We start from the raw sequence: 26930 nt of genomic DNA on the forward strand, positions 1-26930 counted from the left end.
TGCTCACTCTAGCTATGCTCATAAAACTTTATGAGAGAGCGAAAGAGTACGATGAAGCATTATCCCAACCTAATATAAGCAAAAATCTCATAAACAGTATGATCAGTTATGAGATATTATTGTAAAACTGTGCCTAAATTTCACTTTAGTTCTTTATTATTCCCAACAACAAAAACAAATTGCACTGTGGCAGTGAACGTTTTATTCTGAAAGAGTTAACAGGAAGGTGTGTCTTTGCTACTGTACCCAACTTGACTGCTGTAGCTGAGTGGGTCGAGGTTGGTCAGTGTTGACAGAGAAGCAGCATGAGACTCTTCTCTGCTCGGATCATGCAAGCATGGGGATATTTGGAGGAAAAGACATTTTGACAGCTCACTCAAAGAGAAGGTAAGAAACAAGCCTCTGTTTTTCACTCAGATGTCAGGCTACTAGACTTGTTGCAGTGGGGTTTTTATTTATTTATTTTATTATGAGGCTTCACTTGGATGTAGTTGGGTGTGAAATATATCCCCACAACTCAGGATGTAATGCAGTTTTAGCCTCATAAAAAATAACTACTGCAATACATCAGTTAGTATAATGATGATACAAATACTAACATCAATACTAATATAAAACAAAAATCACAAAATATGTAAGGGATTTTGGGAACTTTATGAGGAAAGTAAAGCCTGCAACACAGCATAAAGTATGTAAAGATGTGTGTAAATTCACAAGTGAGCAGCACAGATAGAATGTAAGCTCCTGTGACGAGTCTATCGGGATATTATGTATTATATATGATGTATCATATCCGAATATTGTGTATTCATTATCACAAACTATATTAAGGTCATTATAAAGTGACCACTGGCTGCCACAGACACACGTTTTTATTGAATTATTAAAGGGATATAATATAATATATGTTTTTTTTATGTACGGGCTTGTGAAGTATATCATTGAGGATGAATGCAGGTTAAAGGGAAGGTCACACCCTGTGCTGGCGTACTGCCTGCTTCTACAGTTGCAATTCTAAGTACCGTATGAATAGAAATAGAATAGAGTTGAATAGAGTGTCGCTGTGATTATCTCCACTAATATGAAACACAACAGATGGAAGGGGAGTCCTTGGTCAACATGTAAGGGACGTTAAGTCAACACAGAGTTAAAGGTGAATGACATGTGGCCGTAAAGGTGGGCAATGTTGCAGTGATTTAGTCATTTACTGGAAGCTGTTGATTTTCTGTCATGAGCAGAGAGCCCTGGGACTCAACCAAGCAACAATCACATTCTATCGCAGCAGCTTTTGAGAGCAGAAGTTGTGGTTTGTGAGCTTTTTGCATACACCGAGGTGCAGTGCAGTAGATCTGCACTGATTTGACATTCAGTCCACATCCAAAGCACCAATATAAAGTGAAACAATGAAGTTTACACTGAGTTATAGATACACAAGGCAACCTTGTACTTGTTCAGAGCAGGCTGGATGCGCTGTCAAGTGCTCTGTTGTTTCCTCTCTGAATCTGCATTTCTCCTGGGTGATTTTCATACACTTTCACATGCATATTAGCAAACACTAGTAAACCCTACAGACGTGCAGGAGTTGCTCTCTTTGTTGAAGTCATTTTTCATGGTGACTGGCTATGCCTGATCCATACAGAAAAGGAGATATTTTGTGTTTTCACTCCGTAACAGAGAGACCTTCACTAATGTTATTATAATGTCATCCTCAGCCTCTAACTTGCCATTGCAAAATTTGCACGGCAGCTTTATTTTTGCCAGCTGAGGCTATTTCCATGTTTGCTTTCTTTGTTTCTGTCTATAATTGGCTCTATCTCAGTGGTGTCTTCAGGAATAACTTCTACCCACCCCGCCTGGCATTGCCAAGTTGTAATCCTCACACCCAAGACATCGATCCCAGACCAGCTCCTTACTTGACTTTTAAACAGTTCACAATGCCCCCCTGGACATTCCGACCGTGTGCTTGCCCGTGGCAAACTTTCACCCTTACCCCACCAGTGTCCCAGTGTGTGTGTGTGTGTGTGTGTGTATGTGTGCGTGTGTGTGTGTGTGTGTGTGTGTGTGTGCGTGTGACTGGAACAGCCTGCTCTTGCCAGGCAGCTATCAGTGTATTAATAGGTGCTTTGGCTGCTACTTTAGCTCCCAACCCCCCACCTCACTCACAAGTCACGGCCCCTTTCATAACACAAACAAGCCAACAAGCGCCCCCCTCCATGTACCTGAAAAAAGATGTGCTTATTTTAAGCTCGGTGGTATAGATAGCAGACATGTCAGGGTTGCATACTAATAGGTGCAGGGGTTGTAATTACAGTTGCAAAGATTTCATTTTGCACAATGATAGAACTCCTCTGGAATTTCAATTGTATGAAATATGATCTGAGTATTTAAAGCCAGAACTCTCATTACATGCTTCAGGCGTTAGTTATCAACAAAACCAACTCCATTTATTTATATTAAAAAGCTATAAAAAATATACTTGTCACTCCTTCGAGGGTTTTAAAACTGCTTTAACAATGGGAACAATCTCAATGATAAAAACTTTGAAATGTGTGTGTTTTGATGAGTCAGGAAGGAGAGATAAAGGCTAATAAAAAAGACATACTTCCCTTATTCTCTGTGGGAAACTAAAGGAAAGTGAAATGGGAAACGGGATGAGTGGATGCTTTGGTGTTGAACATGGTGTCAGGCTGACCATATCTGAGAACTGTGTCAGGGTGTGCTGGCTCCCACACTGATTGATAAGTGTGGGGGTATCGGTGCCGATCTCGCACACAGCCTTTTCATCGGAGCCAGCTGTCTTGGATAGAGGAGTTAAGGAGATGTGGGGGTGATCATATCATAGTTTGACCATCATGTTTAGGAGGAGTAACGCCTCTTTTCTCTTGTTCTGCACTGCCTGTGCTGCTTTTATAACCCCGGGGACAAAAAATACAAATAAAAAAGATTCCGCATGGCACAGCTCCAAGCTAAGGGAGCTATTTTTGGGTTCAGCTATGGGAAAATGGGAAAAGCATAACCTAATCATTCATACATGGACTGCTCGGTTGCTGTAAATCCCTGTGTTGCTGGGCAAACAGTGTCAAGAGTCCACTTTCAAACAGAACCTAAGCCCAGAAATGCTGGGCACTGACAACACAAGATATGCACTCACTTATAGTGAAAAACAGTGGGTACAGAGCTCCAGAACCAACTTTGCAAGAACAACTCATGTTCCAGATATGTACGTCTCTTTAATGTTTAAATGGGAAACTGAGTCCAAAACATTTGTTTTTTGAAGACACAGCACATCCTTTCTTAATCGGTTACCCCCAGTTGACCTGTAACTGAACCTCCTTGTGGTCATTGCATAACAGGATTTTGTGTAGTGAGTGGTTTTTGGCTCTCATTGTACTACATATTTGGTTAGCGGAAAGGTCTTATGTGTTGAATTTTAAAGAAGCTGCCCTAAAGATGCATCGTTCCATATTGAATCAGTTACGAATCCATTTTATGTTGGGGTGTGTCATATCATATCGTTCATGATAATGCTGGTATACATTTGTATGATATTATATAATGTTATGAACCAAATATCCTGCACGCAAGTTCATCAACTATTTTGATCATCAGTAGCATTCTCGCAGAAATACCATGAAGTATTGTGATATTATTTTAGACCCGTATCATCCCCTAATATAACGTAAAATGTGTTTACCCAAGTGAAGAACCCACAGAAAATTATGACCCATCTAAGGTCCATGGTACTTCTAAACCACTTTTTCTCTTTTCCGGCAACAGCATCTGATTTTTGTGACTTTGCTGGTGAGGAAAGTCAGATATTTAGATACGCGTACATTTTAGAATGACTGAACTCGTGTTCGTATGATTTATTGCATTGAGGGAACAAAGACATACACTGCCTTTGTCTGTGGCTATTCAAAAGAAAAGAAGTATAAAGGATTTAACCTAGAGGACATGTTGTAGTTCATTTGAAGCATAGTGAAGCTGTTTGTCTTGCTTCCCTCGGAGTGTGTCTGTCCCCTAGTGAACAAAAATTAGTTAAGTTGATCTGACAATCTTTTTGTTTTTGTTTTTTGTTTTGTGGTGGTACGAAATAAAGCATGACAGGAACAGCCAATCAACTTCAAGCTTATTCTACCCACATGCCTGTAAACTTCTCCCTCCTAGTAAATTTAAAATGACCTCCAGGCTATTGTTCTCCGTTTTCTTTGCTGCAAATGGTTTCTTTTGTGTCAACTTTTATCTTCGCATCTCCATGTGTGCTGTCACAACAGCATCACTGCTTATTTTTCTTGTGATTAAAGCCATAAGAGATCAAGGGAGGTCATATTTGAGCAAGCATGCCGGGGAGCTTTATTATTGTTGATGCTAGACTGCTGAATGATATGTTTTGGTTAGACCTTTCTCACAGCAGACGTTTGGACAAAGGTGGGACTACTAATATTAATGATGGCTGAATTCCATTTAGATGTTCCAGTTCCTGGTTCCTGATATTGTTAAAAGGTCCCAGTGTGTGACATTTAGAGGAATCTCTTGGCAGAAATAAACTATAATACTAGTGACTGTGTCCATCAGTGTATAATCACCCGAAAACAACAATCATTGTGTTTTTATTACCGTTAGAATGAGCCTTTTGTTTCTACAGACCTATAGATAGAACCTTTTGCATTTTTTGGGATTATTTTCTCCTTTGCGTTTTAAAGGGTTGTGTATTTGTTTGCAGCCTTTAACATCATTTATACCTGGATGTTTGGTTTACTGGAACACCTAAATATAATGGATCCAACATTAATGCCTGAGCATTTGCTTCTATCATAAATGAAAATGTCTGTTTAAAGATATTTTGATTTGATTTTACAGAACATAATTCTTCATCAGGTGTCGTATTTTTTAGATTGAAAAGATGCTACAAACCTTCAAAACTATTGTAACTATAACAAATTAACTGGAAATAATGATGACGTTAATTTTAAGAAATCTTTGGGCATTAAAACAGTTTTTGGGAGAAAGCTATTATTTCAGCAGACATACCTTTAGATTAGAGCTGCAATGATTGAGGGAAAATAATAATGTGAATAATCACATAAGCAGACATGGCAAATATTAAATGGTTCCAGCTTCTCAAATGTAAAAATGTGATTGATTTTTTATTTTTTTTAATATGATGGTAAACTGAATTTCTTTGGGTTTTGGGTGGGACAAAACAAAATGTCTGAAGATGTCGCCTTTGGAACTTTGGAACTTTTCTGTTTCTTTTTTAGACTAAAAGCTTAATTGATTAATTGTGAATTAAAATAACAATTTGCTGTTGTCCTACTTCAGATATACGATTTTAGATTTCCTCACCGTTCAATGTCAAACCGAGACTTTGCGCTTTCATATTTAAAGGCTCTGTATGAAAGTCCCCTCCACGTCCCTTTGTGTATGTGTAACAATGGCTTATTTTTAACCTGTGGCCCTGTTTAGAAGTGGAATAGGGAGAGAAGGGAGGAAGTGGTTACAGGATGACAGAGGAAGTTAATAGCATCCTCCTCAGCCTTCATCCTTCCTCCGCCTTCTCTCACATACAGACATATGTACACACACTCTTGGGGTTTGCCTCTCTATGGTTCTCTGCGTCCCCCAATGGAATACAAATAAGTAGGAACACTGTGTGAGAACACACACACAGACAACAGACACACACTTCCCAGGTCCCTGGATAGCTACAAGAGGCAGCTCTGATAGTTTGACTTATAAGGCAGTGAACTAGAGCAGCTTATTAGAGGGGACTGGAGAAAACTGTAGATATGAATTCAGTGTCAGCACTGAATCTTAAAGCAACTCTGACTGAACTAAATGGATTTCACTGAGCAGATGACATGTTTTATTTTTCTGCTTTCTGACCTGAAATATGCAGTGAACTGGTGTTAGGTTAAGACACTATACAGTCTTCAAGTGCTGTATTTAAGTACATTTTTAAGTGCTCGTACTTTACGTATTTCTATGTAGTATTTCTATTTTATGTTACTTTAGACTTCACTTTCACTTTAGGGGAAGTGGGAAATACTTTGTACTTTGTACTACACTTCGTTGACAGATATTTAGGAGTTAGTTTTTTCCTTTAGAAGCCCCCCTTGATCATCTCACATCCCGGCAGCCTTATCTTGTGTGTTGGAAACCACTGGACTAAACTACTTTACTGTATCTAGAGTAGATAAACCACCTCCAACTCACAGCTACGGCAGTAAAATGTTGTTTATACATACTGCGTCCGTATTATTAATCTTATAATGTCATACACAGGAATATATGAGTCACAGGGACTGTTTTTCTGCAGAACCAGAACTTTTACTTTTGATACTTGAAGTACATTTTGCTGTTAATAATTTAATATTTTAGACCTGTGTTTTTACATTGTTGTACTGCCTCTTAAGTAAAGGATTTTAAAAAGTATTCTATCACAGATATTGTACATTGTCATTTGATTAGTAGATAGAAACAGCGTATACAGACAATTCATTTTTCTAATTGATCGTCAATTTTTCAAGCAAAAAAAGCTGAAGTCATCTGGTCCTAACTTCCCAAATGTGAATGTTTGCTTCTAAAAGACACAACCTTGGAATTAACATGAGCAGAGGTCTTGAATTTGGGAAATAATCAACAGTTGCCTGTTTGTGGCGTTGGGTCTCACAGAAATAGCTGTTTATCATACCATCATAACTGTGTGGAGGTTGTAATTCACCAGTCCTTTCACTGCATGAGCAGCATACAAATAAAGGTTAAACCCACTGTTTGTCATTCTTGCTCAGCTCTGGAGTAATTGGCTTTTGTATTATTGCTCCCTGCTGTTCCCCCTGGTGTTGTGGTTCTGGCATTTTATCTTATCTCTGGAAAACACTCCACACTGCAGCACAACGCTCTGATTGTTCCCTTTTAGCTGTATTTGTTTTAGTTATCTGAAAAATAACATAATTTCATTATAAAATTCTCTTTTGTTGTTGACAGTAGCGGAAGAATTCCAGTCAGCTATTTGCTCTTAAAGCTGTTATTATATGCTGCACTGTTTTTTGTCTTCATTTAAGCTTTTAGTCCAGGCTTTTGTTTCTTTTCTCCATTAAGCCTGTTATATCCGTGTGTACAGCTTATATTAAAGAGCTCCCAAAATGCAAGGCAGTGACAAAAAATACATTACAATTCAGTAATAATTTAGTTTTATTAAAGGCTTTCTTTTTAATTACTGCTCATAGTGTACCTCAAGCAATAATGACCTCTGGGGTCGGGACAAAATCCTGTTTTACGTCACAGCAGCGTCTGTACTTCATTTAACTAGCTGCCATTCCATGATTTCCCATGATTCCATCTGATGACACGTGACCCCATGAGAACAGTACGCCTCTCACAGTGAGGTCTAAGGATGTGGGACGCGAGCCATTTTCTCAAAGATTCAAAGATGACATAAATATAGAGTACAAGCCTTTAAAGTGGAAATAGATTACTTTTCTGCATTCATAGAGACTATAGAGACATTTGTATTTGATCTCTTCCCTATAAGCCTTGCATTCACTGTGCAATTCTGTCTGTCAGATCCGTCTGATCTTTTCTTACAGTAATTTTACTCTCTGACGTCAAACTCTGCTGTTACGTGTTTGTGCAAAGCAATAAAGCTACAAAAATTATGTTTGAGGGGTTGAAGAGTTGTCTGTTTCCACTTCAATTATAAAATTTACTCTAAACATCTCTTGGTTATTTTCCACTCTGGTGTATACTGACCAATCATAGATGACATGAGGTATTTTTAGCAGATACAGTGGAATCTGATAAACGATGTGTCAAAGATCTAAAACAGGTTTTTGACATGCTCACGTCTCCGGCCACCGGAAAGTCTTGTTCTGCTGTTAAAACCATTACTGCTTCTGTTTCCCACCTACACTTACACCTCCAACTTCCGACTGGAAGATTACCATCCCCTGGATATTGTCCAAGGGTATTCTGGGAAATGTAGGATGTCATTAATTGATTTAGAGGGAGAGGCAGATTGAGAGAAAGTGGGTGTACGACAAATTGCAGCAGTTCATCAGTAAATAATTTCAAGATTGGATAAAATAAAAGTGGTGAGGATTGGAGGATTGGATTTTTTTCTTTTTTTTTTTTCGTTCTTTATTCAGGGAAACCTTGACTGAGCAAATTGCTCTTTTACAGCAATGCCCTGATCACAACAAACACAAACAATATACAATAAATAGCCCAAACGGTTGACAGTTAACAGTTAAAACAAGATCAAGTTAAAACAGGTAAAACCAGTTAAAACAAGTTTAAACAAGATCACAAACACAGTTTAAAACAGTTTAAAGCAAGATCAGTTAAAGCAAGAACACTGTATATTTCCCATACCATGTATTAAAACTTTAAAACGGTTTACGGACACAAGTTTGTCTAGTTTCAGTGTCTCTTGCAGATGGCTCCATTTAGTGGGTGCATAAAACTGAAAAGCTAATTTGCCAGCCCCTGATCTTATTTGGGGTGTTTCTAGTGTCATAAAACCTTGTGACCTTGTGCTATATGTGCAGTGTCTAAAATATAAAAGAGAAGTGAGGTATGATGGTAATTTGCCTTGTAGTGCTCTGTAAATGAAAAGGAGGCAATGTCTTTCCCTCCTCTCATGGAGAGAGGACCATCCTACACTCTCATATAGTTTACAGTGATGTGTTCTAAAAAGGTCACCAGTAATAAAACGTATAGCACTATGGTAAACTGTGTCAAGAACTTTCAGAGTGGATGGAGATGCATGCATGTAAATGATATCTCCATAATCTAAAATTGATAAAATGGTTGTTTCAACAATGGACTTTCTGCTCTTAAAAGAAAGGCAAGACCTGATTCTATATAAGGCACCCAGCTTAATTTTTAACTTCTTTGCGAGCTCAATAACATGTGTTTTAAAAGAAAGCTTATTGTCCAACCAAATTCCCAGATATTTATAATTTGCAACTTGCTCAATCTGGATTGGAAGAAGATGAAAAGGTGGAACACAAGCCAAAGAACCTCATAGCCAGGAAAGCTTTACCTAAATTATTGATATTTTTCTCCCACTTTTTGTTTGTTACCAGGAGTATTGAGTCAGACTACGTCCCAGTAGGACTTCCTCCTGGCAAGAACATATTGTACTTAGAAAGGGGAAAATTATAATTTCTCTTTATAAAAACATATTTGTTTTTTTAAATAAAAATGCTGCTGACACTGCCTTGCCCTGTGATCATAAGTCATATGAACTTCTGGCTCAGGAGATGTGTGTTTAATTTCCTCAGTTGGCGTCTGTCTGGGATGCTTTTGAATGTAAAGAAAAGGACACTGAGGCTCCAACACAATTCTTTGTTACCGGTGTACATGTACAGTTAAGATGGACACCGTACATAAAATATTAAGCCTCCCTTCTATTTAAAGACCCTCTTCATTTAGTCTTTTGTCTTGTGAACCCTTGTGAAGTAGCGGTTCAACCCAAACACAGGATTCACAGCATTTTTAGTGCTTTTGTGTATAAAAACCTGGACTGGTTTCATCGTGTCTGTTGCAAGCTGTGTACAAAAGAAAATTCATGAGAGTACATCTCTTACCTTGAGTATATTGGTTGCCAAGAGACACTACCGCAGCTCTTTCAGACCTCTTCATTGGTTTTCAGGACCTGGCAGTTGCTTTGACAGCACATTGTGTTACGCAGATGACTGACAATACGAGGTCTGACGTAAGGTTTTGAAGGATGATGATATTTTTTATGGTTAAAACTGCAGATTGCTTATGACTTCTCTTTGTATTCTCGTGTGTTATTATGAGTTTCTACACATGGTGTTTCTCGTGGCTTACTCGGTGTTGTTTCTACAGCTGTTACCAGACAAGCAAAGCACGCATTCCAGTTTGACAATGACTGCTCTCATATCATCTAAACATCACACTGGAGAAAGAAATCAGGACTCCTTTAAAGGAATACACAGATATCTGGAGATCTGCTAACAAAGACACCAACAATTACCCAGACTACTGCTACTTACTTTAACTTATAGTGAAAACATGCTTTACAAGCTTCATGCAACAATGCTTGAAGAAAAATAAGCAGAAAATACGAAAGAAAAATACGAAACCTACTTTTCCTGTCTACAAAATACATTCTGTATTTTTCTCATTGTAAACAAATCTCATGAAATGAACAAAACCAACAATGTTCTGTTTTTTCTCTTGATACTTTCTGTATTCCTGCTTAAATTTAAAAAAGGATAAATAATTTCCTAAAACAGCGAGGCACTATAGATTTAAACAAATTTTTCTCAAACTGGAGTAAATCATGTATTTGTTAGGGACTACTTTCTCTCATGGATCTTGCTTATGTACATAAGCAAGGGGTATTTGGAATCAACTCAAAGCGCCCATGATCATTGTAATAAAGAATTATATCTTTACCATTAAGATATCATGTTTAATAGTTTTTGGACCTAATGAAGCCCTGTGGGATAGAATAAGATATATATCAGGCTCTGAATACACTTCTTGGATGGATCATGGGATTTACTGGGAAACAAAACTATTGAAAGTCTAAAGACCAGGCTCGGACTGGCAGTCTGTGCTACCGGGCAAATGCCAGATGAGCCGGTCCATCTCGGCCACATTTGGGCCGGTGGCCTCCGGTGTTTTTTTGTATGTATGTATTTGTTATTTTGTAGCCTTTGCAACATTTGCCCAGCAGCCCAAAATGGACTTGCGGCCCATTTGCATCCATTTATCCATGCAGGTCATAATCTACAATTTATAGTCACTTCACATTTCTCCCTACTTTGCACAAATCAACACTGCCAATTTGCTATATATACCTCTGTACAATATATTTTATTTTATTTACTATTGCTATTTTGATATTTTATTATGTATAGTTTGCTTTTTATGTTATATTTCTATTCTTATGTTGTCTCTTGTCACTGTGTGTAATGCTGCTGCTGCACTGTAATTTCCCAGCTTGGGATAAATAAAGTATATCTATCTATCTACCTATCTATTTGGAATAGGCTTTGGGTTGCACTGGCTAATATTGGTTAATATTTGCCTCTTCATGACAGGGTCAGAAGTTACAATTTTCAAAGTCAATTGTCTGCTCTGTAGCTCAAATCAGTGCTGTAAGTAGACTGTTTCCAAAGTTTAATGGGGTGTAGACATGTACAACATGATCTTCATTGAGCATACTATGTTCTGTGTTATTTATGGGGTATTTGGGGGTTCAGTATGGGTGGGTGGGAGAATGTTTGAGTGCGTGTGTTTTGGGGGCGCGTTCATCGGTCCAATGGTGGGCCGGTCCAGAGGAAAAATGCCATGGCCGAATTTTGTTCCCAGTCTGACCCTGCTAAAGACTATCAGCAAATCTGACTATCAGCTGGCATCAAGACAGACAGAAACAACATCGAAATAAATGCTAAAATAGTAAACGAACTGTACTTATATAGCATCTTTCTAGTCTTCCGACTACTCAAGGCACTTTTACACTACACATCACATTGACACACATACACACAAGGATGGCACAGCCTTCTGGGGCAATTTGGGGTTCAGTATCTTTTCCAAGGACGCTGCGACATGCACTGCAGAACCTGCTCAGCCTCCTGAACCACAAGATTACTGAATCAGTTCAACGTCCCTATAACACTGTTGTGCTCATGATGTTTACATTTTTTCTCTAAATGCAGCAGAACCAGAGGCAGACTTTTGTCACGTAACACATTTTGTTGTGTACAGTCCCGTTTGAAGGTCATTGACATGTGGGTGATTCTGGTGTCTATGCCATCATCACTCTCCAGAGTTGAAGCTGACCAACAGAGCATGAAATGAAATGAAAGCCAGAGGCCGGGCAGAGTCAATGTGAGACAGAGCGACTGAGATGAATGTTGACACACAAGATGACAGTGCAGGGGGAAAAAAACAGGAATTTCAAAAACAGCAATAAAAGGAAAAATAAGAGAGACGAGAGTGAGTGTGTCTGCCTGTGCATGTTTGTTTGACCTGAGTTTAAACTCCTCTTTCCTTCATGTCCCCCTACAGGAGAGAATGTCTGGCAACAAAAAAGTAGTTTATCCGGAGTATGACGAAAACACAGACACACGTCTCAATATGGAGAAGAAAAGAGAGTTCAAGCAAACACAAAGACCCCTACAAAAGAACAAATATGTGCATAAATCTAGTCTGTGTCAAGCGTTTCCGCTCCTTCCTCACTTGTTGTCAGTGTACTTGTTTTTTTAATTAGTGTTACATTTACGTCCGATGCGCTCGATCGCCTCGATGAATAACAAGAGGTGATGACCCTGGAGAAAGAGACAAAAACAGGGAGAGAAAGGAAGTGAGAAATGCAGCAGTCATTCAGTTTATATCGTCTAAAAAACAGAGACGAGCCAAACTACTTGGCTACAGTTCACAGATAGACTGTCTGCAATGTTTGTCGGTAACAATGGCATACAGTGAGCACTGCCAAGGTATTATAATGTGCGAGCGTGCTTGTGTGTCCTTGGATTTACAATGTCCTGATCTGGAACAATACATTGCTGGAGGGAGGAGTGTTCATAACAGATAGAGAGGCAGTCATTGTTTGCTTCTTATTGAATGGGACTGTAATTATAAATGGATGTCTGCTTGTGGGTGTTTGTCTGCGAACGTTCGGCGCTCACAGGAAGTCAAACTGCAGGCTGAAGGAAAGATGATGAAAAAATCAGGACCAAAAGACACGCGTATTAAAATATAGTATCTTTTGGATTATCTGAGGTCTTACCTGGTTTAATATACTGTAGGTCTTTAATCGAGAATGATTTATGTGCTTGTGTTGCCATGATCCATTTCATATAACATGGTGCGGCGGGTTTAGGAAGCAGGTTTAGGATCGTATACTTTAAGTGCATGTATGTGTGTGTGTGTGTGTGTGTGTGAGAGAGAGAGATAGAGAGAGAGAGGGAAAGAAGAAGAAATAGAAAAGCAAGATCCATAACGTCTAGAGTTTCCTTTGTAGTAAAGGTTTTGTAATGTCCCATCAGTGACCAGTAAGACGGTCACTACATTTTTTTTTTCATCACTCACTTTGAAAGATTAATTAGAGTTTCTCTTCCATCAAGTGCTCTTTGAGGAAGCTCTCAAAGGATTCAAACAAGCATAAACACTCACCACTGTGGAGATAAAACATATTTGAACATTAGATCGGAGCAGAGTCGACCTTTACTAAAATCTATTTTGCCATTGTTAAAGGAATAGTTCAAAAATGTGGCTATTGTGGTTTATTGCTTTTTGCATAGGGTTTAATGAGAAGATGCAAACCACTTCCATGCCCCGCAGCCTGTTAGCTAGTAGATGGAGACAGCTGGCTAATTATCATCAGACTGTATTATGTGGAAGGAGTAATCAAACTCAATTTAACATTCAGTCATTTGTGCACCATGCTGTACCTCTCCAGCATCAAAACGTGAGTCACTGCAGAAAGGTTAAATACACATAAGTATTCAATTATTCAGCACTTTATTTACCACAAATGTTTTAATAATTACCTTTGCGCCTTGGGCTGAGTCGAAAGAGCTGAGTATGTACAACAATTGCACTCCACTCTCTTCAGGTATGAGACATCATCATTTATTTAAATGCTCTGTTTCAGTTCAATCTGATCTTGTTTTTACCTCTACATGCTCGCCGGCACACACGACACCAGGTCTGGATCTATCACTCTATATGATCAAGCAGAGTTGGAAATTATAAATCATTATATTCAAAGCTCCGGATCTATTTAAAGCACCGCTTTCCTGAAACTCTCTGAACCCTGACACACGTAATTCCCACTTTTCTTTCTCCTTTATTTGTCCATCTATCTTTCCCGAACTGTGAACTGTCTAAATATTTTGGTTACTCTGGCCTAGAAGAAGAGCTTCTTGGCTTGAATGTGAACTGTAACAGCTTTTAACTCTCTTATGTGGGCTTCCAAGATTCCATTTAAACGTCCTTCACAGGTGAAAACAGTTTGACATTATCATACCGCTTAAATACTTGAAACCCATTAATCATTTCTTCATATGTGCCTTACTTTATACAGCTGCCTGTAATTCACAGAAATGTTCGCTATCTTTGGATGTATTTAACATTTCTTAAGGTCATTGTTTGGTTTGAATACTGGAAATTTGAAATCATGTAAAAAGACGGATAATTCTGCTTTTCGGAGTGGTGATATCATCATTTGGAAGCTGATTGGCTGATGTGCCTTTATTCCCAAATTGAGCGTAGGCAGTAATCTCTTTGTTGTGGTAAAAAAAAAAAACTCGAAACTCACAACTTTTTCTTGCATTTCTAACAAAATTAAAGAACACAGCTGAACATATCCTCCATAACCATAGCCTGTTTCCTCAGCCCATCATGTTTGGTTGTATTGGTTTTTAGAGACTGTTGTAGGCTCTCTCTCATGACTCCCTATGCTGAACATTTATTTCACGCTTGTTTGGCTTATTTGGCTCAAGAGGAAACACTAAAGGGAACTTGCTTACCCTTAACCTTAAACCGCCCAAACATAATAATAAACACACTGTGACCCTGAGTGGACAGTGGAGAGGAATGACTTCTGTAGCATGAACTTCCTGTCCTGATAGATGAGAAAATAAACAGACATAAACAAGCTTGTTTAAGACCATGCACCCACGCTAACTATTTAAATTTAAATAAAAACAGGCATTTACAATATGACATTTTCATTCACACAATGTTTTGCAGACCCTTAGATTAGGTCATAGACTCACTTTTAAGTGAGTGAGTTTTTCATTGAATATTAATACTTCGTGTGATGTCAATTACAGAGATAAAGGAATCTTCATAGTTAAGTCTCAAACCTCATCCTATCGTGTATCACCATCATCCCATCACAATATCAGTTGGTTGATTGTGTGCAAATTTTGTGCTACATCATGCTGTATTTCATTTGCCACGCAACCAGTGTGACTAAAGGGATGTTTCGGTTTCTTTTTCTTTTTCCTCTAGCACCCCAAGCAGGACAAAGTTGACCTATTTTGCAATCACGGTCCCATCAGTTTGTGTTTAGTGTTAATTAGCAAATGTTAGTGTTAGAACCAATGACTGACACTGTCCGCCGTCATGTTAGCTGTCCTACCACCACGTGATCAATCTAAAAATCAGGAGTTAAAAAAAATCCCTCAGTGCAAGTGCAAGTTCTAAATTAGCTATAGAGACTAAAACAGTTTTTTTGTACCAGGCTGTTTATTTCTGCTGTGAAGTTGGTCCTTTTAACATGGGGGCTTATGGGGACTGACTATGTTCTGTATCCAGCCTCAAGTGGCTGTTTGAGGAACTGCAGTTTTTGGCCATTGTCATTGCATGCGTGTTAGCATGCTGATGTTAGGAAGTCTCATAGAGTCTTGTTTGTGTGAAACTGTATTTACAGAACACTTTGTTTAATGTGAGCCACAGTTTGGAATAAATAGCTTCTCCCACATGGTTATCTGATGTCATATGTCTAATAATTGAAATGTCCTTGTTTCTTTTTTAGAAACATGTGGAGGACCCTAACACTCTCACTGATAGTTGCTCTGACATTGGGGACAGAGGTGAGTGTGATCATTTGTGCGTCTGCACATTAAGTAGGCTTTCATATAAAGTATTACTTCTATCCTCTACTTTACTGTACTATACTGTACCCACCAGGGACTTTTCTGCAATATATCTACATGTTTATAAGTTAGACGTGTTCACATGTCAAGAGGACACATTCATCAATCGAACAACTCTGATATACAGTATATGTTTTTTTACCCAGGTGTCCCAGGCTGAGGATGTGGGATCCATGGGGGCCGTCGAGATGCTGGACGAGGAACAACTGTACAATTTCAGTGACATATCCTCTGTACTAGGAAAGTCCCGACACCAGATCATGGCAGCTCAGTTTGAGTGCTACCTGAAGATAATCCACGATCCACCACGTACAGAGGAAGGTGATAAGACTGCTGCTATTGTTCCGCTTGCTTTATATTCACAGTTCAGCTAATAGAAGCCCCCCAGATGGGACGTACATCACCTTAATAGTCTAAACACTCTTTGCTTCTGGCAGATGGCAGATAAGTGTTAATCACATTTTGCATTCAAGTCACAGTGCTGAAGCAGTCTAAATGAAATCACTCCCTCTGCAGTTGTAATCACTGATATCACATGTAGAAAATGGAATTACAGAATTTCCTTCTAAAGCTAACACAGTTTTATTGTGTTTAGATAGCCTTGCCATTAATGGGCTCCTATTTTAGCACTAATGTCAATGAAGATGTGAATAAAAAGGAGAAGAGATCATGAATTTCAGTCAATTATGCTAAACACGAGTAAACTGTATACAGACATACAGTTTCTCCAGAGGATGAATCCTGGTAATGTTGGTAATTACCTGTACTGCCACCATGAGGTTGACATTTTGTTTTTTCATTTATTTACTTCAATAGTTTGTTTTATGGCCAAATACTGTAGTTTTAGAACCGATGTCATTCTCATTAGCTTCAGTTTAACTTTGTGTTTAGTGCTAATGCTAAGCAAATGAAGTGAACATGGTAAACATAGATCCATCCATCTCCTGTATCTGCTCATCCTTATCAGGGTCACAGGGAGCTGGGATATTTTGGGTGAGAGCTGGGTAAGAGACATAGTACACCCTAGACAAGTCGCCAGTTTATCACACGGCTGACACACAAGAGACAACAGAAACAAACCATCCATGCACACGTTCACACACCTATAGGCTATTTAGAGTCCATGGTAAACATGGATCTACTAAATCTACTAAACATGGCAGCGTGGCAAATCACCTTGTTCTCCTTGTACAAGAAGCTGAAAAACCCAGATGGGTGTCTCTATCCATTGTTTGCAATACAAGTATTTTGCACACGGTAGCAACACGTCCACAGAGGGAAGTTGGACAGTACTGTGTGTACGACTGAGTTGACTTTGAAAAACAAAGTGCTGATCATACACTGTGTAAAACGTGGGTGTAGTATCCATTGTTTTTTTTAAAAGAGAGCTCAGAGTGTGGTCTTGCTGTGAAATTTGACATTTTTAATATGGGGGTTTATGCAGATTGACTTCCTAGGTAGGCAGCTTCAAGTTGCCACTACAGGAACTGAAGTTTTTGGCACTTCTGAGTTGGGCTTTGCATCACAGCCATGGAGATTGCCACTTGATGCCAATAAATAGTATATTACTCCACCTTCAATTACTGACCATCTTGGATGTTTAAGAGACTAGCAGCAGGTCCTGAATGTATTCACTCCGAAAGGAACATGAACGTGAGCACGAGCCACATATTCTGACACTAAGATGACATTTTCATTTGTTTGTTCGAGTCCTGTCTCTGTCTCTGCAGCGACACACTCTCATGAGATCTGGAAACACATGTTTCTTCTCTCTGTTGGTGCTGAATCATCAATCTTGTTTCACCAAAGATGTTTTCTAAGAACTGAATTAAAACGTAAAATAATTTTCTCAACCATCTCTAGTACAACACAGTCTGTTTTCATCCTTCCACACAATGTTTACCACACCTCCAAACGAAATTTTGGAGAACGGGGAGAGGAGACTACGTCCACTTAGGAGACAGGAAGTGCATACCATTTCATATCATTCGCACAGAATGTAATGCATTATCTTCTGGTTAGCCGTTACAGATAATGGATTGATGGAAAATGTCTAATGAGTCTAATAAATCATTGCAGATGATTATTGCTTGGATTATTATGATATATGAATATTCTACACCTTATTGAATAATGCATTTAGATGTATTCTTTACTGACTGGCTACCTATCAACAATGCACACACTGAGAGAGAGAGAGAGAGAGAGAGAGAGAGCAAGAGAAAGGAAGTGGGCCTGAAAGAAAGGAAACTTGCCCTTTGTCTCTGTCCCGCTGCCTGTTACTCCTGTTCAGTACTTCACTGTCTTTGAAATGTTATTTTGTGCCCCGTTTCCCAACATGCCACTGTGTAACCTGGTACCACCAGGTTTCCGTCTATTGTTAACAAGCTTCGTGAGGGCCAGCTGTGGTTAGACACGAAGTTATGTGTAACACACCATTTATGTTGCATAGATCATTTATATGACTCGAGCCAGGTACTTGATTCAAAATGTAAAAACGTTTCTACCTTTATAATTCTCAGGGAACTTTTTGAGTCATGATACACTACCGTAGACTTCAGTTTGAGCTAGGTAGTTTCTCAAATGTTTGTTGTAATCCAAACATATTATTTCTTTGCCTGATTAAAGTAAAACACAGGAATTAAATACTACGGTATAATCTTGTACATTAGTGTTCTTAAAGGGCTGGATAAAAGATAATACATTTATAAAAATAGAGTCAAAGAGAGAGAATAGTTCAAGAATATGAATATGAATATGAACACATCAGAAACAATGTGATACAGGACATCTGCTTTTACTTTTGCTGTTCTAGGCACGCAGCGGCCGAATCTTTGCTTCCCTGACACATAAGTGATGCTTTTAATGCTTTATCTCATTTAAATAGAAGAACTGGGGGGGTACTGTAGTCTCAGTGTCTTAACAGACACAGCACCACCCACAAAACTCAAACTTGATGAAAAATTCAAGACTGTACAGAACACATCATTTATAGAATCAGCTCTTAGCACCAGGAATGGACACAATGTGCAACGATTAAACCATTTACGGCAAGGAATGTGTTTCGAAGTGTGACGAGATTTCTAGCCTCACCTTCGCATACATCACTTTGAAACGAGACTTAAAAGAAGATTGCACACATTTTTGAGCTATAAGCCACACACACTCTAATGTCTAGTATCTCCAAGCTCTGCAAGTTCCATGTCATGTCCTTGCTGCCCTCTGTAGGTTCTTACTGTAACCGTACATGGGACGGATGGCTTTGTTGGGGGGACTCAGCTCCAGGGACTGTCATGCAGATGTGTCCCTCCTACTTTGTTGATTTTGACCCTGCTGGTGAGGCATTAATACACACACACACACACACACACAAACACAAAAAAATATACAGTACATGCAGACACATTTCTTTAGTTTTTGTCTTATATTTTCCTTTCATTTGTATTGATATATTCTATAACTACTATAATTAATACACTATTTTTTCTTTTTAAGTAATAAATATATTATTTTTACTCCTGAAGTCTAAATCAAACTGTAAAATATGTTTGTGTAAATTATAATATCTTCAACAGAGAAGGTTACCAAAGTGTGTCACGCTGATGGCCAGTGGTTCCACCACCCAGAAAGCAACAGAGTCTGGTCCAATTACACCCAGTGTCAGGCCCACACCAAGGACAAACTCAAGGTAAAACACAAAGCTGTGAAACTACTGTGTGTGAGAGAAGGTTTGACCGCATAGTTAGAATTAGTAATAGAGAAATGTCATTCATTAGATTTATCTAGCATAGTAACTATGAGACTTTAAATAATGCTTTTAAGTGCCGTTAAGTGCAGCCTCATTTGCTTAATGTCCCTAAACTAATGCTTTGATTTGCAACAGTACATTATTTTATTGGCACGATGTGAAAATGTAACCTGAAGTGACTACAGGAAACAACATCAGAAGGCTTCATGACAGATGTTGATATCTGATATCAGATGTTACTCGTCCTTGAACAGCTGAGCTTAATGACATGAAGTGACTGACTGACTCATGTGGTCTGAACACCGGACACTTGAATCTACAGCTGGGTCCTGACCTGGGTCCACCATGCTTAGCCAGAGTTACACTTTGGTGGAATCAGATTTCTTTTAAATCTTTAAACCATCAAAATCTTTACAAGATGAAAGGTTAGCGTGTGACTTTAATTCATAGGTCCTGATTCGCCTCACAGCTGATCAAAGTACCATATTTAAAATGTTGCTGTTTTTCAAGTGAGATTAATCGGTTTAATTAACTTCTTTTCTACAAAGAGAGGCTGTGTAAGCCATTTAGCATTTGTTCTAGTTGGAGCATGGCAGAGCTCACGGCCCTGCTCGCAGATATTTCTGTATAAACGATCATGGTAAAGCTTGTCCGTGACATTGTTCCATGAATCTCGTTTAATTGCCATGACATTTGACCAACAGTAAGTAACAGGAAGCACTTTCTTTTCTCAATTTTCCCATAAGGCTCATATTCCTTACAGATGTTTCCTTTGCTTTCCTTCATCCTTTGTGTGCTTTTAATGACATACTGTATAGATGCAAAAAAGAGTGCACCCACTTTCACCTCTTGAATTTAAAATATAAATATTCTTAATAAGTGGCTAATTCATATATATTTAGATATAAATATATATTTATAAATAAACCATTTTGTTGTCTGTGCAGTTCACCATCAGTCTCTTCTACCTGGCCATGGTGGGTAACAGCCTGTCCATTGTGTCCCTGATCATCAGCCTCATCATCTTCTCCTACTTTAAGTAAGTCATGACTTTTCCAGCTCAACACACTGCACTCTTTATACATGTCTTTCTGCAGATGTTTTAAATGCTTTTCCACCCCCTAAAACAGCAAGGAGATGAAAATAAGATAAAAGTAAATAGTTTACATATGGTCTGATTTAAAATTTTAGTCCAAAAATGTTTGCATTAACAATCTAAGGAAACCTTTATTAATATACTTTCCACCTCTCTGTCTGTTTCTTTCAGGAGTCTCAGCTGCCAGAGAATCTCGCTCCACAAGAACACGTTTCTGTCTTTCATCCTGAACTCCATTGTTAGAATAATGTGGCTCTCGCTCTCTATGGCCAACACCCAGACCATGAATGCCAGCAACCCAGTGAGCCGCCGAATTTGTCTTTCACCTGTGTTTCATCTCATTACACTAATGAATTTAAATTCTCTTGCCCAATTTCCCCATGTTAAAAATTCTACATTTAGCTTAATGCGTGAGCTTAGTGCTCATGGGGTATTATAATCCACAGCTTAGTGCATTACCCACACTGCGTGTGGTTCTTTTTTTTTATTGTATTCTGGATTAAATAACGTTTGAAGTGAAGTCTTACTACTCACCTCTGTCCGCTAGGTGAGCTGTAAGGTCCTGGCTGTGCTGACTCAGTATACATTAATGTCCAACCACTTCTGGATGCTGTGTGAAGGAATCTACCTCCACACGCTCATCATAGTGGCTGTCTTCGTAGGGGAACAGCAGCTCTTCTGGTATTACGTCTTGGGATGGGGTGAGTCTGGATCTGTTGTTTCACTGCCATATCCAGAATGATTATATTAATCAGTTATCATTTATCTACTTCAGTGTAAGCTGCTTCCTTCTTGTAGTACATATCAAACAGCGTTTATAATTATACTGGGCGGATGGCCAGAAAGATTCAAATAATGTATACAGAGACAAATTTACTATAAGTAGTACAAGTCATAACACCTTATGAGCAATACTCCAAGTGAAGAGTTACTGCATCATCTCCACAGAGACTGTTTCCAAGGTAACAATTTATGATAAGTCTTCGATATATAAGCAAAAGCATCTGCCCTTTGTGACTATATTTTAGTCTTGAATGCTCCTGAAAGATTAAAAGTTATTATTATATTTTAGTCTTGAATGCTCCTGAAAGATTAAAAGTTATTATCAGGTGATTATACACTAATGAAAAGCCCCACTCTGTAAATAGAGAACCCCTAAATCTGACACACTGGAACTTTAAAGCAAGTGTAGTGTAACATTTAGCGAGATACCTCTATATATATACAGCCAGCAGCTGGGTAGCTTAGCTTATCTTAGCACTGAAAACATTATATCTCCTTTGTTTAATCCACACAAAAATTGAAGTTCGAAATCAACAACACACACACCTTTTAAAAAAGTGTGAATTAAACAAGCAACATTCTTTATGCCAAGCTGAGCTAACTGCCCCCTTGTTCCAGCTTCATATTGATGAGGTATTCCCTATTAATATTTAAAACACTCTCTTTTCTCAACATTTAAACGTGCAGTTGTACTTCTGTTATGTTTTAATACGATGCCAGATTCCAGGACGTCAGCCTGATATTTTTCCCTGTGTGTGTGTGTGTCTCTCTCTCTCTGTCCAAAGGTTTTCCCATCATTCCTGCCATCACATATGCTGTGGCTCGTGGGCTCTTCTTTAATGACTTGTAAGATATAGTATGTTTACTGTTCAGTCCAGATCAGGACCAGGAATGTCAAACAGTATCTAACGCTAACATAACTAGAGGCCAAGGTTTCTCTCTCTCTCTCCTTCATGTGACCTCTTGCTCGGTTTCATCGCTTTCAGGATCAGGGCAAATGAAAGATGTTGATTTACCTCATCAAGTGTGACAGTGTTAGTGTGAGCTCTTTGTTTGCTGAGTCGAGCGCTAACAATGAATTATCCAGGCTTTCATTAATGAATGTTTTTGATATCACTCTGTACGTGAAAGCTCGTTGTGTTTGTTTCAGGTGTTGGTTCAGTGCAGACACACAACTGCTCTATATCATCCATGGACCTATTCACGTTGCACTGCTTGTGAGTATTTAAATAAATGTATTTTTTTTCGAACACATATTTGATCGTGCTACTTCACATACTTAGTGTAATAAAGGGCAGACTGGTTCTTTTATTTACGTTCATCTGAAACATATTTTTCAGCATTGGGGATTTAGAAATTACTAACTTCCTTGAACTTGTCATTTGAAGGTGTCGTTATAGTGCCGCCATCAGGCCAAACATTGCAACTCATTACATAATATGCAAAGATGTTCATCAAATCAGATACTATACAGCAATGTTAACAGATTTATATCTCTGCCTCCCCTTTCTCTTCCACTTTCATTTCATCTACCGGCCATCACTCTATCTAGGTGAACTTTTTCTTTCTCTTGAACATCCTCCGGGTCCTCATCACCAAGCTGAAAGAGACCCACTGCACGGAGTCCACAGCCTACTTGAAGGCAGTGAGAGCTACGCTCATCCTTATCCCACTGCTGGGAGTCCAGTTCATCCTTCTCCCCTGGAGGCCAGACGAACGCATCCGCCGGGCCATCTTTGAATTCACTGTAAACATCCTTGCCCACTTCCAGGTATAGTCAATAATGAACTGCACAAGAGAGTTTGGACAAAATGCTCAGATTAAAATGTATTATGCTATTATTATATCAATAATCTGTAGGTTTTCCCTGCATGAATCGCAGTTTTCTGTTCCAAGCACAGCTGATGTTTTGGCATGATTCATAGTGTTAAATGCCATTAAACTTCTTCTATTTTCATAAAGCTACAGCATCCAATTAAAGAGCACTTTAAACTATTTCCATTACACTGCGAAGCACGATAGAGCCACTCTTGAATTTGAATAAACAAGTGACTCTTGCTGTTGGAAATTGGACGTTCAGCTGCTCCTTTTATATATTAGTAAAGTTGTTTCTTGTGGGAGCCAGTTTCAGATTCACAGCAACAAAAGAAAAACAAAACCTTACTCATTTGAGCCATGAGTTTACTGATTTTATTGATGATTTCTGTCATTGTTGTTATTCACAGGATATTACTGACACATGTTAATGACAGTCAGAAGTGGAATGTACAAGTTACATTTCCCATACCAGCAAAACCGGTCAAATTAACTGTAGCAGGTCTTGGTACCACCATGGGTTCACAGCACAAATTGTACTATTGTACAGTACTATTTTTATTTTACAATATTGCACTGTATTGGCTTCTTTGATACATGCTTGCACATAGCAACAGAAGTGGCATATGTTAGAGATGGAGAAGGACTGATGGCTGATTGAAGACTTATGCAAAGGTGTTTCACACAAGTACATTAGAGGTTTATAGTAGAAGAAGAAGAAGAAGAAGAAGATATACTTTATTAATCCCTCGATGGGGATTTTGCAAGTAATTTCTATTAGCTGTGAATAGATGTATTTTATATTTTTCTCAGAATTTCAAGTCTTTCTATGAGACCGGTGTTAATAGTTTTGAAGAACAGTGTGAAAAATGTGTTAAACCAGTGAAAAAGTCTTAAAGGTGACGATCAAGTGGGTCCCAGTCATGAAGTGTGTCTTAGCAATTGAGAAAAACTGTAATGTTGAATCTATGCCCTGTTATTTCACAGGGACTCCTGGTGGCAATTATATTCTGTTTCTGCAATGCTGAGGTATGTTTAAACTTTAATATTTCTTGTTTCAGAGAGAATATAAACTGCTAGAGAAACCTCAGTTGGATCAGTTAGCCCAAGATAATGTAAACTGTTATACAATATACTGCATGTAACATCAGTCTTAAACTAAAGTTTAAAATTAGAGCAAAGATATAATGACATTTATATAGAAAAGAAATCAAATATTGAGATATTTAAAACTGACCCTCCAGGCCCAGACAGCACTGAAGAGGAAGTGGGCTCAGTGGAAGTCCGCCTGGGGTAAAACCAGCTGGGGAGACATGCCTATCACCAACAACCACTTTAACTACCACAGCTCCTCCATTACCGAAACCAGCCGTGCCACCATCAGCTTGGAGCATCCTGATGCGCCTTCTGAACAAAACAGCCACGTCCTGTTCAAGGAGCGGAAGAACACCAACGGGCAGCAAAAGGACAGCAAGACGTGCAGCAACGGGGAGGTGGACATGCTCAACAAGATGGAGACCACCAATGACGGAGGTGACGGCTGTGGTGCCAAGCACCACTTATATGTCGATGCAGAAAGACAGGAGACTCAAAAAACTGAGCTTGCAGGTGAATTTTCATAATAAAGGTAGAGTGGTTGGGCAGTGTATGTACAGGATGTACAAAATAAAAGCACTTAAAAAGCATGTGATGTTCACACACATACATTTTTACAGTATCAGTTTAGAGAAATTAAAATCATTTATATAACTGTGACGTCCTACTATAGTAATGTTTTTTGTGTACATTGCTGATATGAAGTCCACTTATATATTTCAGTATTTTTGTAATGGATTTCCTGTCAGAATGGAGAAAGGTTCAAAACCCAAACCTGCCAGTTTAATGTCAGAAACGCAGAGTTGTGTTTGTGTAATCTGTCGCCTTATGATGCCTCTGAATGCTTTACCCATGCACCACTGTGACCAACAAATGTCAGAGCCCACTGATGTGATCTATTTTATCAAAGACAGATAATATAATCATCACTGTCCTGTAGAAAGTCAGCATCCCCATTTAAGATGCTTTTTATCTTGACTTAGAAATATTCAATTCCTTGTAGTGTGTAGCTGTATTTGAGCTGATTTACCTCTTGGAACTACAGCTGCGTTCACATAGATTCAGGCAGTCGGCAAACCAGATGTCATTTTAGTGGAAGAGAGCAGGATGGTAAACTTAGGTGAGGCTGGCGGATAATACTGCAAAAAGGTAACAGCTGTTGTTGTCCAAGCTAATAATTTTGGTGCAACAACACCTGAAACTATCTAAACCTGTATTCATCCATCTTCAGCTCCTGGATGAGCTGATGAATAAGATGCACGCATGTGTTCTGTCTGACTTTAGAGTTTGGAGCGAGGTTAACATTCATTTTAAGTTTGCAGTGGGAGAGCTGCATTGTATGGCTGCTGTACATGCATTACTAGAATAACCGTTCAGAACGTGTTGTCTGTTTGCCGTCCGCCTGAATCCATGTGAATTCCACATGAACATTATGGGTTACAACTCTCCAGTCGAACTAGCTTTTGCAGTCAGACTCCACTGTGCCAAGTTAGTGTATAAATTGTTTTCTATCTCTTATTAACTACACTTCAGTCAGCAGGGGAAGGACAATTTCAAATGACTTGTCAGGTCTTTATTATCATAGTGCTTTGCAATATTCTGTTATTATTGTTGTGGCTGTTTCACTATTTTTATTGGTTTGTATTATTATAAGATGTTTTTTTCCCCCTCCCTAATGCACAAATACAATTTACTGCCACTTCACGGAGATATAATTTAATCGTTTTTCCATTGCACATGTTCCGTGCTGTATGTACACTGGCAGGCTACACTACTAGCACCTTTTCAGTTTCCACTGGATGCTGAGAAAGTCTTATGTTTGAAAAGTGAGCTAGTGGCAAATGTATTTGGTGTTCCTCCAGGATGAATCCACGCACAACGTACTGGGAATACAAACGTTCCAGTGTAAATACAGCAGGGTACACTGATGCAAGGGGAATTAGATACAATTGTGGTAAGAAGACAGCTGAGTATGAGAAGGCTCTGTTAAAGAGCGGTGGTTCTTAACTCATTCTGCACAGGGATCCCACCCTGTACACTTTTGCCCCGATGCTGCCCAGTAGAGAAACAGCTGTCATGGACATATTTGTAAAGAAATTTGAGAAACATTCCAATAAAACGTAAAAAGAAATGTTCAATTGAAGCATATTACTGTATATATTTTTTAACACTGGCATTTACGTGTGGAAATAAAGTTATTTGATCATAACCCTGTGGTATTCTGTGCGAGTTCTATTTCTGAGTGAAATTATTTAATCTGTGCCACATTATGGTTGTCTAAGGTTGATAAACGTCTGTGCTGCAGTATTTAGGTATTTCGACTGTTGGTTTATATAATTCCACTCCAGTCTTGAAAAAAAAAGAAAAGGAAATATTGTTCTTTTAAATACTATTTAATTTGGAGAGTCTAGCTGACCCACCAGATGTTACACTGTGATATTGCTCTTAGAAAAGGATCTGAGCACAGACAGTGCAGGTCAGGGCCTTTGGTGAGGAGGTCACACAGTCTACCATTATCTAATTTTCTGAAGTTCTGCTGTGTAGTAAGCGGTAGTCACAGATTTAGCTGTTGTTTAGACCTACAGCTGCTATTTATTTGTTTTTGCCTTAAAAGTCTACACACAAAAAAAAGGATGAGATCTATGTGTTGTAAACATGGTAATCACCTTTAACTGAGCTTGTAATGCAACAGCACAGCTGGAAACGGCGAAACTAGCTTCTGAAGTTAGTGATGTTAGCT

The 26930-nt window shown here is 38.7% G+C and overlaps 1 protein-coding gene across 1 annotated transcript; it reads left to right on the forward strand.

The window, feature by feature from the left end:
• Positions 1-251: 251 nt before the first annotated feature.
• Positions 252-26399, forward strand: calcrl2 (calcitonin receptor-like 2). The gene is made up of 13 exons (XM_019270983.2): positions 252-387; positions 15533-15590; positions 15800-15974; positions 18882-18989; positions 19229-19341; positions 20349-20440; positions 20669-20798; positions 21045-21198; positions 22066-22126; positions 22431-22497; positions 22833-23051; positions 24083-24124; positions 24340-26399. The coding sequence occupies exons 1-13, from the start codon at positions 338-340 to the stop codon at positions 24715-24717; spliced, it is 1647 nt and encodes a 548-aa protein (XP_019126528.1). The 5' UTR covers positions 252-337; the 3' UTR covers positions 24718-26399.
• Positions 26400-26930: the final 531 nt, after the last annotated feature.

Source organism: Larimichthys crocea, chromosome XV (assembly GCF_000972845.2).
Source record: "Larimichthys crocea isolate SSNF chromosome XV, L_crocea_2.0, whole genome shotgun sequence".
In the NCBI taxonomy this organism is placed as follows: Eukaryota; Metazoa; Chordata; class Actinopteri; family Sciaenidae; genus Larimichthys; species Larimichthys crocea.

What these genes read in the sequence shown, in the direction of transcription:
- calcrl2 (XM_019270983.2), top strand. Translation starts at nt 338, where the DNA reads ATGGGGATATTTGGAGGAAAAGACATTTTGACAGCTCACTCAAAGAGA. An exon ending in CTCTGACATTGGGGACAGAG is followed by an intron (nt 15,591 to 15,799) that starts GTGAGTGTGATC and finishes TTTTTTACCCAG; the next exon opens with GTGTCCCAGGCTGAGGATGT. An exon ending in ACACCAAGGACAAACTCAAG is followed by an intron (nt 19,342 to 20,348) that starts GTAAAACACAAA and finishes TTGTCTGTGCAG; the next exon opens with TTCACCATCAGTCTCTTCTA.